The sequence below is a fragment of the Eumetopias jubatus genome, unplaced genomic scaffold, assembly GCF_037043125.1.
Source record: "Eumetopias jubatus isolate StellerSeaLion01/CBP00866 unplaced genomic scaffold, mEumJub1_p1.0 scaffold_5, whole genome shotgun sequence".
Lineage (NCBI taxonomy): Eukaryota > Metazoa > Chordata > Mammalia > Carnivora > Otariidae > Eumetopias > Eumetopias jubatus.
Window position 1 is genome coordinate 52,906,732 of NW_028274811.1, and position 16,603 is coordinate 52,923,334.

The following is a 16,603-nucleotide window of genomic DNA, read 5'->3' on the forward strand; positions in this document are numbered from 1 at the left end:
CGGGAAGCCTGCTTCTCCCTTTCCCACTCCCCTTGCTTGTGTTCCCTCTCTCGCTGTCTTGCTCTGTCAAAAAATAAAATCTTTAAAAATAAATTAAATAAATAAACCAGACACCATTTTTCACATATCAGTTTGCAAAAGTTTTAAGAGATCAATAAACAAGATTGCCAAAGATAAAGAAAAAATGGGCACTCTCACATACCACTGGTAGAAAAAATGAAATTAGGGGTGCCTGGGTGGCTCAGTTGGTTAAATGTCTGCCTTTGCCTGAGTTCATAGTCCCAGGACCGAGCTTCACCTTGGGATCCCTGCTCAGCAGGGAGTGTGCTTATCCCTCTGCCCCTCAGCCCGCTTGTGCTTTCTCTCTCGCAAAAATAAATAAAATTAAAAAAAAATAAATAAATAAAAATTCTAAGAACAGAGAAGCCAATACACGGAGTAATACAAATGGCTAGTAAACATGAGAGGTGTTTGGCCCTACTAGTAATCAAAGAAAATTAATACTTAAACCAGACACCATGGGGTGCGTGGGTGGTTCAGTCATTAAGCATCTGCCTTCGGCTCAGGTCATGATCTCAGGGTCCTAGGATCGAGCCCCGCATCAGGCTCCCTGCTTGGCGGGAAGCCTGCTTCTCCCTCTCCCACTCCCCCTGCTTGTGTTCCCTCTCTCGCTGTGTCTCTCTCTGTCAAATAAAATCTTAAAAAAAAAAAAGAAAAGAAAGAAAAAATTAAATTAGTAATTGTTAGAGACACTTTGGAGGGAATTTTCCTTCCACAGAAATATATATCTCTTTTTTAAAGATTTATTTATCTATTAGAGAACGGGTGCATGTGTGCACAAGCGGGGGGGGGGCAGAGGGAGAGAATCTCAAGCAGACTCCCCATTGAGTTGGAGCCCACTGCAGGACTCAATCCCAGGACCCTGAGATCATGACCTGGATTCAACTTAAGTCATGTCAGTAAACCATTAGGAGTTTCTTAAGGTGGAGCGGGATAGATAAATTTTTCTGGTCTTATACTTGAACTGACAAGGGAGTGGTAATTCATATATATATATGGATATATATTATAGTAAGAACTTCAAAATATAACAGTCCAAGTAAATAAGTAAAATTATTTTATACTCTTGAATTTATCTTAAGCTATGATAAATCATTGACTTTCCTGAGCAGATTGGCGTTTAACATGGAAGCTTTTTAGCATCTTTAAAAGATTCTAATGTACTTTTTCATTTAGTTTAGAGAGTGGGGGAGTGTTTTTTTGGTTTCAGAAACTAGTTTTTTAAACTTCAATATTTTTCATTTTAGAATGGAGGAAATATTATTGTCCCTGATAAAAGTTCTCTAGAGTTGCTCTGTCAAGGATGTTCTGGTGATATCAGAAGTGCAATAAACAGCCTCCAGTTTTCTTCTTCAAAAGGTAACTGTGAAAAATAAATTCTTACTGCATTGTGTAGGAGACTTTCTCTTAATTGTTCATGAGTCTAAATCAAACTAAACATTTTAACTTATTGTTATATATCTCCATCTACTGTTCTTTTTGAGACTGTTCTATAAAATCATGTATGTACACGTACATACACACACCTCTGTGAATATGTCATTGTATTTATCTGTGTACCTGAGACAAAACCAGATTGATTTGTGTGGTTTGCTACTTTACTTTTTAAAGTTAATTTGGTTGAGACTTCCTGGGTGAAAATCCTGGCTCTGCCATTTACTGGTGAATAATCTTGCAAATGACAATCATTTTGTGCCTGCATATCCTCACCTTTTATATGAGAACCTCTCTTACAGACTTGTGTGAAAAGTGAGTTAATACTTGTAGAGTATTTATTCCAGTGCTTGATATATATTAAGGAGTCAATAAATGGTAAGCTATTAATGAATTTTAATTCATTAATGGATGGCTGTATTGGTTAAGCATCTGACTCCTGATTTCAGCTCATGTCATGATCTCAGGGTTGTGAGATCAAGCCCCACATGGGGTTCCATACTGGGCATGGAACCTGCTTGAGGTTCTCCTGTCCCTCTCCCACCTGAGTGCATGTGCATGTGTTCTATCTCCAAAATAAAGTATTTTAAAAATACATCGTATTTTGCCTATGTAGTTTACTTCTGTATTTATTTTTAATTTATATATGATACATTTAAAATAAATTGATTTACCTTTATTGTAAAAAAAGGTGCAGTGTCATGCTATATTAAAAGAGATAGCACAGGGGCGCCTTAGTGGCTTAGTCAGTTAAGCATCTGACTCTTGATCTTCGCTCAGGTCTTAATCTCAGGGTCCTGAGTTCAAGCCCTGTGTTGGGCTCCACGTTGGGCATGGAGCCTACTTAAACACAAGGGCAAGTGGTGCCTAGGTGGCTCAGTAGGTTGAGTGACTGACTCCTGATTTTGGCTCAGGTCATGATCTCCTGGGTCATGGATGGAGCCCCATGTGGGGGCTTCATGCTCAGCAGGGAGTCTGCTTGAAGGTTCTCTCCCTCTGCACCTCCCCCTACTCGTGTGCTTGCACACTTGTTCTCGCTCTCAAATAAATAAATCTTTAAAAAAATAGAGAGAGAGAGCACATGGTTTCTTGTACACGGTTCTCATCAGAAAACATTTAACAAGCACCTTACTTGATGTTTCACATTGAGAAATTGACCTTGAAAAATTAAAAGCCATCTTTGGAGTTCTTAAAATCCACCTGCAATCCTAGCATCTACCTACAAATATAACCTATTCATTTAGTTTGTATCTTTGTTTTTCAAAATAACTGTAGAGAAGAGTAAATAAGCACCGTAATACAACCAAAACCAGAATTCTGCTTATTCCTATAGAAACATAAATGTAAATGGTGCTTAGGTTCATTACTGGAATTATGGGTTGGGAAGACTGAAGTAGGCCAGTTTGCAATCCTGTCATTTATAACATTATTACTCTGAGCTCAGTAATTTTAAAGGGAAGAAAATATTTTTTGAGTGGGTCAGGAACTGTATTAGTAAGCATATATTGTTTCATTTAATTCTTGACCAGCTTAATGAGATAAACAATAATAAGAATCAAACCCAGATTCTATGTTCTTTTTGCTCTTCCAGACCACTTTTCTTAAGTGATGCATTCTGAGTTTTGAACAGTAGATTTACCAGTGAAATTTCACCACGGATATATTCATAAATTAAAGACTGCCCAAATCAGTAGAGAGGTAATACAGAATAGTTGTTGAACATGCGCTATAGAACTGTACTGCCTGGATTCAAATCACTTACTAGCTGATGACCTTGAGGCAGTTACTTAATCTCTTTTTATCTCCTGTTGTTAATGTGTGTAATAATAGTTCTCACCTAATCAAGTTATTTTGAGGATTTAATTGGCTAATACATATCATGCACCAAGAACAGTACCTTGCACAAGCAGTACCATGAGAATTCAAAATGATAGGCCTATATTAGAGAATGTGTTTATGGGTGAAAATTTGAAATCTGTGTCATAAGGTACTTTTAGATGATGTTTTATTCCATTTTAATAGTGTAGCAACCCAAAGACGACTGAGTTCACATATTTTGTAATTACGGTTTATTAGAAAAAATATATTTTAATTTGACTATTTAGTGTAACTTACATAAAACATCAGTTTTATTTTTCATCTTTTAATTTTATTTTCAATATTGTCTCTTGGGTGTATATTATTTAGGGGAAAATCGTTTATGGCCAAGGAAGAAAGGAATGTCTTCAATAAAATCAGATGCTGCGCTGTCAAAATCAAAACAAAGGAAGAAAACTGATACGGTTTTTGAAAGCCAAGAGGTCCAAGCTATTGGTGGCAAAGATGTTTCTCTTTTTCTTTTCAGAGCTCTGGGGAAAATATTATATTGTAAAAGTAAGAAAATCTGATATGTTTTTTAAAAAAAATCTGTTAGGTATTAGTCTTACAACTGAAATTAAATACCAGTTTTTGAAAATGTTACATATTTCGCATCTAGGGCTAGGTCTGATACTGTTTGGCAAGGCCTAAGACATAGCCAGTAAGTGTATGTAGATAGAGTATTTTTGGACAATGGACAGGACTAAATATAAAAACTACTGTAGACTATATCCATGTCTGTAATCTTATTTAAAAGTATAGTTTGCTGCAAGTAAGACATCAGTTTCTCTAGAATTTTAGTGGCAGGTGTTGGTAGCCCAAAGCCCTCTTAGGCCTGAACTCTGGACACCAGGACCCTAGGCAAATTGCCAGGTAGCTTCAGGCTTCTTTGGAACTCCTTACATTTCTCTTTACTACCTGCCCTCTCCCCAGCCAGAGATGTTCTGTTTCCCTCTTCTTTCTTTAATGCCTGCTTCCCCTCAGTCCTTTCACCCGGATCACTGATCTCTAAGCTCCCAGATTGTTTTTCCTTTCAAAAAAATCCCAGACTTCTGTTTTTCATGTAGAAAACATCAGTTCTTAGTCTGCTGATCCTGAAGGAAGAGAATTAAGATGGGGGGGGGGGCATCTGACATGCCTTTATATAGATTGAAACAATTCTTACCAAATTTTGAAGGAAACTATTGCTGTAGTTTGGAACTGTTTTATCTGTTATAGCACAAAGTAAATCATCATAATGGACCATTGAGAAAAGTTCTATGTGTCGTGTCCTCAGTTTCCTCTCAGATAGTTTTTCAAACCTCTTGTAAAATAGCTGCTTCAGTGGATCACAAACAGTATGTGGACAGACATTTGTTGAAGCTTCATGCTTATCACACCTCTTATTATCTGAGACTATTTTCTGATTGCCAAAAACCGAGCTGTTTTAAACAGCTGTTTTTATCCTCCTATAAAACTCTTAAGTGCCTCCCGTACTTATTTTCGATCTTCTTATCTTCCTTGCCTCTTTGTCTTCTGTTGTTTCTCTATTGCTGCTTCATTGTCTTCTCACTGCAGGCATCCTTCTTGTTTTAGGCTAATATCTCTCAGTTTCTTCTTTCCAGATGGTTGAAAATTTGGGATTTCTAAATGGAAACCTTCCTGCCACCTGAACAAAATGAAACAGGGACACTTAAGTGGAAGTGAAGGCGCACCTCTGCCCTTGGGTCTCTTACCTCTGAACCTCAGTGGCTATTCCCACTGATTCTTTTCCTTCTATTTTTTGTTTGCCTTCTCAACATTCATTTATAACTTCTTGCATCAAGGAACAGGGTTCCTGTTGTCTCATGCAGAAAGCAGCCTCATCCTACATAGTAAAGAAAATAGTAAAGATTTTTATATCGAGAATGAGGATCAAAAGAAGAAAGCAATGCAGAGCTGAAAAGGTGAAATGCTGCAGAGTGCTTTGCGAGTTGGAATATTTTATTTCTAGAAAAACCATAATCCAGACATCAGAATTCTAATTTGATTTCTTAAGAATAGTGATAATGAGACAACTCACTATATATACAGCAGCAAGGCACTGTAATAGTGAGGCAACTCACATAAGCCTCCACTTACTTTTTTTTATTTTTAACATCTTGCTTAGTATGTTTGGTATTATGTGCCTAAAGTGTTGAAAAAACCTTCAAATGAGTGGTTCTATGTAACTGTAGGTGGTGGTATTTTTAATAATTCCAGAAATTTTTTTATAGGAGCATCTTTAACAGAATTAGATTCCCCTCGGTTGCCTTCTCATTTATCAGAGTATGAGCGGGATACCTTACTTGTTCAACCTGAGGTAAAGTCTTTAATAACATTTAGTGCTTTTTATGGGATATATATTATTTACATTTATGGATGTATACATTTAACCACTGCATTTTTGCCTAAATTCTATGTGTTTGCTTCTTTTTATAGGAAGTCGTAGAAATGTCACACATGCCAGGAGAGTTATTTAATTTATATCTTCACCAAAACTACATAGATTTCTTCGTGGAAGTAGATGATCTTGTGAGAGCCAGTGACTTTCTGAGTTTTGCAGATACCCTCAGTGGTGACTGGAATGTAAGACCATTTGACTGTATTTGTTTATGAATGTTTCCTCAGAATTGAGAAAGTTTACTTTTATTCCTCATTTGACATCTTACATAACTTTTTTTAAAAATATTTTATTTATTTATTTTTGAGAGAGAGAGCATGAGCGGGGGAGAGGGGCAGAGGGAGAAGCAAACTCCCCACTGAGCAGAAAACCCGATGCAGGACTAGATCCCAGGACCCCAGGATCATGACCTGAGCCAAAGGCAGACGCTTAACTGACTGAGCCACCCAGGGGCCCCTTATGTAACTCTTAATAACAATAATAAAATTAATAAAATTAATAAAATTAATTCATCCAATCCAGTGTTTGTATTGACAGTGGTTAATCTTACTTTTTTGGTGATAATACTTGTTTTTTCTAAAGTTATTTTCTGATTATGAAATTAATATGTATATTCAGAAATTTTGGCAACCATTGAAAAGTAGAAGAGGAAGAAATGTGCTTTTTATACTTTCTTTTACTTTTTAAATAAATTTTTTTACAAATTTGAAATTATTCAGTATAAAATTTATATTTTTCCATAACATTCTAACACTGCTCTGACCAATGTAATAGCCACTAGCCACATACAACTATTTACATTATGTTAAATTAAACTTAATTTAAAAATCAGGGGCGCCTGGGTGGCTCAGTCAGTTAAGTGTCTGCCTTTGGCTCAGGTCATGATCTCAGGGTCCCTGCATCGGGTTCCTTGCTCAGTGGGGAGTCTGCTTCTTCCTCTTCCTGTACTGTTTCCCCCACTTTCCTCTCTAGCCCTCTCTGTCTCTATCAAATAAATACAATCTTTAAAAATAAATAAATAAACAAGTCAATAAAATTCAGTTCCGCGGACAGACTAGCCACATTTCCAGCATTTGATGGCTACATGTGGCTAGTAACTACTGCGTTAAACAGTTTGTTAAATAACAGAACATTCCTGTTACAGAAAGTTCTTTTGCACAACACTGTTTTGATATGTTAATGTTTCTGTATTATAAATATTGAAATAGCATTAATAATTAAAATTAGGAAAGATACAATAAAAAACATGTATGATATGGTTTCTGTGTTATATTTAGTTTCACTATTCAGTTGCATTTGCTTAATTTTTCTTATATTCTTTTTTATTTTGAAATTTTCTAACCTATAGACAAGTTGAAAGAACAGTATGATGAATGCCTGTATACCCTTAGCTTTTCTGTACCACTTTTTCATATTTTGCCACATTTGCTTAACCTCTATGTGTTTACACAGTCATTTTGGCCCAATAATTGGAAAGTAATAGCAGGTACCACATCACTTAATACTTAAGCATGCATAAGGACATTGCCCTATTACAACCACATAGCGTTTATCACACTTAAGGAAACTAGCATTAATTCAGTAACATCCTTATTCTGATTTCCTCAGCTGTCTCAAAAATTTGTATTTTAAGGGGCATCTGGGTGGTTCAGTCGTTAATAAGCATCTGCCTTCGGCTCAGGTCATGATCCTGGGGTCCTGGGATTGAGCCCCACATCAGGCTCCCTGCTCAGCAGGAAGCTTGCCTCTCCCTCTCGCACTCCCCCTGCTTGTGTTGCCCGTCTTGCTATCTCTGTCAAATAAATAAATAAAATATTTTTTTAAAAATGTATTTTAAGGGGAACCTAGATGGCTCAGTCGGTAAAGCATGCAACTCTTGATCTCAGGGTTGTAAGTTTGAGCCCCACATGCAGAGATTACTCAAAAATAAAATCTTAACTTAATCTTAGCCAAAAGGCTAAGAAGCAATTAAAAATTAAGTCTTTTAAAAAAAAACGTATTTTAAGTTGTTTTCACCACCCGCATCCAAGATCCATTCAGAGTTCACACATACTGGTTAATTGTGTCTCAGTTGAATTTGATTTAGGTAATTTTTTAGCATATTATTTTCAGGGCTTTGGTAATATTGGAAAAAGTGAACATACATTAGGGATGCCTGGGTGGCTTGATTGGTTGAGCAACTCTTGGTTTCAGCTAGGGTTGTGATCTCATGGTTCATGGGATAGAGCCCTGCATTCACCCCATACTCGGCAGAGTCTGTTTGAAGATTCTCTCCCTCCGCCACTCCCCTGCCTCGCACATGTGCACACTCTCTCTAAAATCAGTAAATCTTAAAAAAAAAAAAAAAAAGTGAACATACATTAAGTAAATCTGATTAGTGGTTTTTTGGTGTCAGCAGTACCAATAGCACTGCATTGTAAATCTCTTATTTTCCTTATTTTACATTTTGTCTCCTTTTTAGACACGTTGTTTACTCACGCAATATAGTACATCCATAGCTACAAGAGGTGTGATGCATTCCAACAAAGCCCGAGGATTTGCTCATTGCCAAGGAGGAGGATCAAGTTTTCGACCCTTGCACAAACCCCAGTGGTTTCTCATAAATAAAAAGGTAAAAAAAGAATTGTATACTTTTAATAGGTAAACTTTATGGTATATGAATTATATCTCAATAAAGCTGTTATTTTTTTATGTTTTAAAAAAGTGTTTTATTATAGTAAGAAATAGTTGCTAACACCCACAATTTTCTTAGAATTATAGTAAGACATAAAAAGGACTCTTAAATGCCTCATTATTTTTAAGGAAAATACTCAAAATTTGAAAACACATATCATATTTATTAGATAATTATTGAATTCACAGTATCAATTATAATTATCTTTTAGTTTTAATTAAAAATAGGGGCACCTGGCTGGCTCAGTTGGAAGAGCATGTGACTCTCGATCTCAGGGTCATGAGTTCAAGCCCCACATTGGGTATAGAGATTACTTTTTTTTTTTTAAAGATTTTATTTATTTGAGAGAGAGAGCAAGAGAACACAATCGGGGAACAGTAGAGGGAGAGGGAGAAGCAGGCTCCCCACCAAGCAGGGAGCCTGATGCGGGGCTCGATCCCGGGACCCTGAGATCATGACCTGGGCTGAAGGCAGATGCTTAACCATCTGAGCCATCCAGCTGCCCCTAGAGATTACTTTAAAAAAAGCGGGGGGGAATAAATCCTTGACTTGCTTCTAACCATCTGGACACGTTATTTTACCTAATGTGCACTTAGTTTCCACAGCTTTAAATGTAGAGGATTGGATTAGAAGTCAAAAATAGATGGCCCCCCCATGTTGAATACTGCACACAAAAAGATTTTTTTCATGAATTTCCAGTCTTTTAAAAAATGAGTATGATAACTAAAATTCATATATGGATTTCTGGCTCAGAATTCCTGGACTCTTCCGAAAAGAATGCAAAGTAAGGCAGCACTGGCCTATATTTTTACATGGCAGCAATCTGATCAAGCCAAGTAGCATCTGCCCCTTGAAGATGGGAGTGGTGGGTACTATTTTCCCCAGCTTTCTCACTGCACTGATTTATATCCCCGCCTGTCTCCTACAGCATCTGAATTTGTGGTCTCCGGACTACATTATCTCTAAGATGTCTTCCAGTTCGTAAATCATATGGCTAAATATGAGCCTGTAATTCATTACTTAAGACATTTTTCCCAACAGATTTCTTGGACAATTTCATGACTTTTAACCAATTTATGTCCCTTATTGACTTGCTTTGCTCTTTATAGCATGAAAATTGATTTTGCCTTATAGTTACATACAGATTATCTCTGTAAAACTGTAAGCTCTTTGAAGGCAGATTGTGCTTCTCTCCTCCTCAGCCTAGCATTGTACCCATGTTAACTGAAGAATATAAATCTTTTTACTGAGAAACAATATCCTCACATAATTTATGATTATGCTCATAAACAAAATTCCTTTCATTTTTAAGTTTTTTTTTTCTTTCTACCTTAAGTCTCTTAAAAAATTTTTATTGCTGGGACGCCTGGGTGGTTCAATCTGTTAAGCATCTGCCTTCAGCTCAGGTCATGATCCCAGGGTCCTGGGATCGAGTCCCACATTGGTCTCCTGCTCTGCGGGGAGCCTGCTTCTCCCTCTGCCTCTGCCTCTCTCTCTGTCTCTCTGTCTCTCATGACTAAATAAATAAAATTTTTAAAAATATATTCTTATTGCTATTATGTCAAATATGAAATAGTTTTATAGGTAAAATGCTTCATTAGGTAAGGCTAGGACACTTATAAAAAACTAATTAGATAAACTGAAAAGTATGTGGTATGTAAACACAATTTGTGATATAGTAAACTTAGTTTGTCTAGGGATACATCTCCATATTTTTTTACTTTAGTTTTCATTTCATCTTTTTTTTTTTTTCTGTACAGTATCGGGAAAATTGCTTGGCAGCAAAAGCACTTTTTTCTGACTTCTGCTTACCAGCTTTATGCCTCCAAACTCAGCTGTTGCCATACCTTGCCTTGCTAACCATTCCAATGAGAAATCCAGGTAATAACATGGGTTTTTAGTTATCCCAAGAAGTAGTGTTTTATAACTTTATCTTTCTGTAGGTCAACTCATTGCTATATTCTAGTGAGCTAAGTTTTTTTCCCTTTATTTTTTGATCCAAAATATGTGTTTTTTATTTAAAAAGGAATAAAGCAATACAGAAGTATATAAAGTAAAAATAAAAGTTCCCTATAACCATGGGTAATTCCTTTTGAAAAGTTGGTGTAAATTCTTCCAGACTTTTTTCTGTGCGTATACGAATATTAGGCATATGTTTTAATTGGCATATGGCACTTACCATGGATAGCACTCCATATTTTATAAATAAGTACTAAATCAGCTCCGGAGGTTGGAAAGTCCAAAATCAAGATACAAGCAGATCCAGCTATTTTATATTCTCACATGGCAGAGAGCAGAGCAAAGAGAGAGCTCTCTCTGATGTCCCTTTTATAAATATCAGAAATCCAGGATCATTTTATACTTCAGGAGGCCTGGTTCCTTAGAGTGGAAATAGTATTTAGAATTTAGGATCTGGGGGCGCCTCGCTGGCTCAGTCGATAGAGCATGTGACTCTTGATCTAGGGGTTGTGAGTTCAATCTCCATGTTGGGCGTAGAGCCTACTTAAAAAAAAAAAAAGAATTTAGGATCTGGATACTAGGTATGGTCCTTGCTACTGGAGTATCATTGTGTCTAGACTGGAGTATCATTGTGTCTGTTTCAGTGGAACAGAGCTAGGAAGTGTGTGTGTGTGTGTGTGTGTGTGTGTGTGTGTGTAAACCATGAGTTCAAACCAATACATTGAATTTCAGCCTAACACCACAGAGTTAACAGAGCTAGGAAGTGTGTGTGTGTGTGTGTGTGTGTGTGTGTGTGTGTGTGTGTGTGTAAACCATGAGTTCAAACCAATACATTGAATTTCAGCCTAACACCACAGAGTTTATTCTAACCTTTCCCAGTTTAGTATCTAGTACTGATTTAGACTACTTACATTGAAATTATCTGGAGAATCATTTATCCACTAGTTAAAAATTCAGATTATAGGATCACAAACTCAGTTTTCCATATCAAAAAGCTGTTTTTTTTAAAAATCCTGATTCTGTTCTGTAGTGGATCCTTAAAAAGGTAAGTATCCAAGAGCTCTCATAGTGTTGGTTTACAAACTTTGAAGGGTTCATAAAATTCAGTCAAAAATAAGATGTTTTGGGGGCGCCTGGCTGGCTCAGTTGTTAGAGCATGCAACTCTTTTTTTTTTTTTTTTTTTTCAGTATTTATTTGAGAGAGAGCACATGCCAGAGGGGCAGGGCGGGGGTGGGGGGAGAAGAGGGGAAGAGGTAGCAGAGTCTTAAGCAGTCTCAGCGCTTAGCATGGAGCCCTTAGGCTCCATCCCACAGCCCTGAGACCATGACCTGAGCTGAAACCAGGAGTTGAGCGCTCAACCCACTGTGCGACCCAGGCGCCCCAAGAACATGCAACTCTTGATCTTGGGGTGGGAGTTCAAGCCCCAACATTGGGTGTGAAGTCTACTTAAAAAAAAGATGTTTTGGTTTTTCTTACCATTTTTCCCCTATTTCTTTATTTACTATGTCATTTTAGACATTATTTATTTTTTACTTCTTTCTCTTTGTTTTTTATTGTGGTCCTCTGTGTTTGTTGGAATGCTTAAAGGTATCCCACATACCTCTGATAGCTTTGTTTATTTCTCTTTCATTTTCTCCCTATTCTTTGATTACACAATATTTATCAGTCTTGTTCAGGTTGACTTATTCTTTCTTCTGCCAGTTCAGATCTACTGTTGAGCCCCTGTAGTGAGTCATTGTTCTGGGTGAGTGCTCAAGTGGAGGTAGCCTCTGATCATCATGGCTGGGCCCCTCACAGCACGGGCCCTTAGCTCTATGAATGAACTTGGGCGAGGGCCATTGCAGTTCAAGGAGGAGGCAGTATTCTCAGCCTGCTGCGCTACTAGGATAGAGCTTCCATGGTTTGGATTGGAGAAAGGGAGTCCTGAATTCTTGGCCGGCCACAGGAAGGAGGGAGTCCTATGGGTCCTTGGCTGCACCCACCTGGCGTGAAATCTCCTTAAAGCTGAGGAAGCAAAGGAGTGAGTCCTGGTTCAAATGCCACAGACTCTTGCAGTTAGATTTTCCTGAATAAATGTTTCTTCAGAATATAAAAATTTATCAACTTAAACCATGTGTAAGTATGTAGTTCAGTGGTGATAAGCATATTGACCTTGTATAACCAATCCCTAGAACTTTGTCATCTTGCAAAATTGAAACTACACATGTTAAACACTACCTCCCACTCCCTGCCCACCACCTATCTTCTGTCCCTGAATTTGATTACTCTAGGTACCTGACATAGTGGACTCATAGTGTTTGTCCTTTTGTAATTGACTTATTTCACACAGCATGTCATCAAAGTGTATCTATATTATAGCATGTATTGGGAGGCCTAAGTGACTCAGTTGGTTAAACGTCTGACTCTTGGTTTTGGCTCAGGTCATGATCTCAGCATCGTGAGATTGAGCCCCACTTGGGGCTCCGCACTGTGTGTGGAGCCTGCTTAAGATTCTCTCGCGCCCTCTCCTGCCCCTTCCTCTGCCCCAAATAAAATAAATATATATAATATTATATATATATATATATATATATCAGAATTTCCTTTTTAAGGCTGAATAACATCACATTGTGTGTATATACCACATTTTGTTTATCCATTCATCTGCCGACGGACACATAAGTTGCTTCCACCTTTTGGCTATTGTGAACAATGCTGTTACGAACATCGGTGTACAAATTACTCTTTAAAAAAGACCATGCTGTCAGTTCTTTTGGGTATATACCCAGAAGTGGAATTGCTAGGTCATATAGTAATTCTGTCTTTAATTTTTTAAGGAGTTGCTTTACCATTTTCCAAAGCAGTTACACGTTTTACATTTCCACCAGCAATTCCCAAGGGTTTCAGTTTCTCCACATCTTTGTGAAACCTTTTTTTTTTCTATTTTTTTTTTCTAACAGACATCCTAAAGGATGTGAAATGGTATCCCATGGTTTTCATTTGAATTTTCCAAAGGATTTGTGATTTTGAGCATCCTTTCATGTGCTTATTGTCCATTTATCTATCTTCAGAGAATTGTCTCTTTAAAGCTTTTTTAAAATCTCTGTTTCAGCTCAAATTTCTTTTATCCAAGATATTGGAAGGCTTCCTCTGAAACGACACTTTGGAAGGTAAGCTGATTGTTTTAATTTTCAAAACCTGTTTTAAGACCTGTTACTGAAATGTCCACTGAATGTTACCTAATTTATTCAGTATACAGCCAGTAAAATTTATCTGTAAAATCCAAGAGATACATACAATTCCCAGTGATTAATGGTCATATGATTGCATTGTGAATCCACCATTTTATTACTATATGTAATATAACAGTATATTTTCACTAGCTCACATATGGAATCATAAAAGCAAGGGGATTTTTAAAATCCTCCATTTAGCAGATCTTGCCTATGTGAAAACCCCTTTTCACCTTTCCTGCCCAGAGGTGTCCTTAGCCTGTGTTTAAAGCCTGCAGTGACCAGGAACTACCACAAAAGCACTTTTTTTTTTTCTTAACTTCCTTCTCTTAGAAGATTCAGACAAATTTTAAAAAATGCAGTTTTATTAGATATAGAGAGGTAAATCTTTATCTGTGCTATTCCTTTTATTATGAAATCACTTCTGGGCTAATATCATTGATTAACACAACACCTGTATTTCATTTCTACTTCACTTATTTGTAAGGTCAAATTATGTACTTGGCATTTTATTTAAAGAGGCTTTTTGGGTGCCTGGGTGGCTCAGTTGGTTAAGCGACTGCCTTCGGCTCAGGTCATGATCCTGGAGTCCCGGGATCGAGTCCTGCATCGGGCTCCCTGCTCAGCAGGGAGTCTGCCTCTCCCTCTGACCTCCTTCCCTCTCATGCTCTCTCTCTACCATTCTCTCTCTCTCTCTCAATAAATAAATAAAAATCTTTAAAAAAAATAAAAAATAAAAAGGCTTTTTAACTGTTGTTATTGGTTCAACTACTTGATCTAACTTGGGAGACAGGATTTGTCAGTGCTACTTATTGCAGTCATTCATGATGACCATATTTAGGAATGCCTGGCTGGCACAGTCGAGATAGAGCATGAGACTCTTGATCTCAAGGTCATGAGTTCGAGTCCCACATTGGGTGTAGAGATTACTTAAATAAATAATCATGATGACCATATTTAACATTATCGTTGATTCATGTTGACAATACTAAATATTAATATTTAGCTTGATAGTTAATATTCACTAGTTCTCTAGTTTCCTGTAATACAGCCTACACCTTATTTTTGTACATTTAGCTTATTTCCAGCTTTATCACAGTTTTCTCATAGCTCTACTCATTGTGAACATCAAATGCTATTTACATAGGATGTATTCCAAAAAACTTGTTGAATCGATGGATATACACTTCTCTGAAGCCTTTGCTGTATATTGCTAGATTACTTCCGGGAATATTTTGCCAATTTTATGTCCACTTACAGTCTATCAGTATATTCTTTTCTCCTAGCTCTTGACACCGCTGGGTTCTATTAAAACCTTTTTTTTTTTTTAACTTTTTTTAAATCTTTTTTTTTTTAAGATTTTATTTATTTATTTGACAGAGAGACAATGAGAGATAGAGAGCATGAGAGGGAAGAGGGTCAGAGGGAGAAGCAGACTCCCTGCTGAGCAGGGAGCCTGATGTGGGACTCGATCCCGGGACTCCAGGATCATGACCTGAGCCGAAGGCAGTCGCTTAACCAACTGAGCCACCCAGGCGCCCCTATTAAAACCTTTTTAAGAGGTCTTGGGGCACCTGGCTGGCTCAGTCAGAAGAGCATGTGACTCATGATCTCAGGGTTGTGTGTTTGAGCCCCACGTTGGGTGTAGAGATTACTTAAATAAATAAAACTTTAATAACTAATTAAATAAAGGTCTTTGCCAGTTTTAAAGATGATGGTAGTAGTTCATTATTTTAATTTCAATTTTTAAAATAACTAGGTTGAACAATTTAGTTACCATTTGTATTTTTTATGTAAATTGTCCATGTCTTATGCCCATTTTTCTTTTTTTTTTTTTTTTTGAGAGAGTGCATGCATGTGCTCTCACAAGGTGAGGGAGGGGCAGAGGGCTAGGAAGAGAGAGAAAATATTAAGCAGGTTCCACTCTTAGTGAGGAGCCTGATCTCACGACCCTGAGATCATGACCTGAGCCAAAATCAGGAGCCTGATGCTTAACCAGCTGAGCCACCCAGGTGCCCTACCCATTTTTCTATTCTATTTAATTTTTCTTTTTAATTTGTAAGAACTCTTTAGCAAAGACATTAATCAAGTCATTTGTACTGTAAGTTGTAATGATTTTTTTCACATTTTGTCATTTACCTTGTACTTTTGTTTATATCATTAAATAAACCAAAGGGCTTGGCTACAGAGTGAGCATGTCAAGGTAAGTGAAGAGATGGCTTCATAATTCTCACACGCATGGTATAACTTAAAGGTATCCCTCTTTTTGGTTATTATTGATGCCTGCATTATGAATCTGGCAGGTTGAGAATGGAAGCCCTGACGGACAGGGAACCTGGATTGATAGACCCCGACAGTGGAGATGAAGCACTGCTTAATGGAGGGCAGCCTGCAGAGGAAGCTCTGGGTGAACCCACTCAAACCGCCGAACCTGAAACTTTCTGTCTGCCTTTGAGTCAAAATAGTGGGAGTGAGCTGCCTGCCAGCCAGCCTCAGCCCTTTTCCGTGCAAGGAGACATGGAGGAAGAAGAGCTGATAATTGAAGACTATGAGAGCGATGGGACCTAGAAACCAGCCTGCCGGTCATGTTGTTGCTTGGCAGGTTCATGTGCATTTTATTCAGTGGTATCTGAACAGAGATAATATACTTTTCAAGTGAATGACAGTTTAATTCTTCACTCTTGTATTTCAGCACAAGAACCTGATTTCTCTGTCATCTTGAAGTAAACAGATCAAGCTTCAAATAATATCTTAATTTTTTTCTCTAGTATTTATTTACTCTTGTGAGTGGTGTTGGGAGAGGAGTTCAGTGTGAATGAAGAGTGAACATTATGTCAAATATCAAAGAATGTGAAGGAATAATTCAGAATACTAAAACTTTATGGGGTTGTAAATACGAATTATGAAACAGTTTAGTATGCAATTATGAGTGTAAATAAACTTTGTGCCTTATTCACAGTTTCTCTATGGTCTCTAACTTCTCAAATACCATTTTTATATGCTGT

The 16,603-nt window shown here is 37.3% G+C and overlaps 1 protein-coding gene across 4 annotated transcripts in view; it reads left to right on the plus strand.

Annotated features, from left to right (window-relative positions):
- The window catches only part of RAD17 (RAD17 checkpoint clamp loader component), a 32,937-nt gene extending 16,378 nt beyond the window's left edge, over positions 1 to 16,559 (plus strand). For 2 of the 4 annotated variants that reach the window (XM_028089622.2, XM_028089623.2), the window contains 8 exons: positions 1,308 to 1,419; positions 3,682 to 3,867; positions 5,586 to 5,671; positions 5,791 to 5,937; positions 8,214 to 8,363; positions 10,187 to 10,307; positions 13,478 to 13,535; positions 15,902 to 16,559. In XM_028089622.2, the coding sequence (XP_027945423.1) occupies positions 1,308 to 1,419; positions 3,682 to 3,867; positions 5,586 to 5,671; positions 5,791 to 5,937; positions 8,214 to 8,363; positions 10,187 to 10,307; positions 13,478 to 13,535; positions 15,902 to 16,166 (1,125 nt within the window). In that variant the 3' untranslated portion in view covers positions 16,167 to 16,559. Of the gene's footprint in view, positions 1 to 1,307; positions 1,420 to 3,681; positions 3,868 to 5,585; positions 5,672 to 5,790; positions 5,938 to 8,213; positions 8,364 to 9,179; positions 9,724 to 10,186; positions 10,308 to 13,477; positions 13,536 to 15,901 lie in introns of those variants that run through there. The other 2 variants (XM_028089626.2, XM_028089624.2) reach the window with 2 other exon arrangements.
- The last annotated feature ends 44 nt before the right edge of the window (positions 16,560 to 16,603 follow it).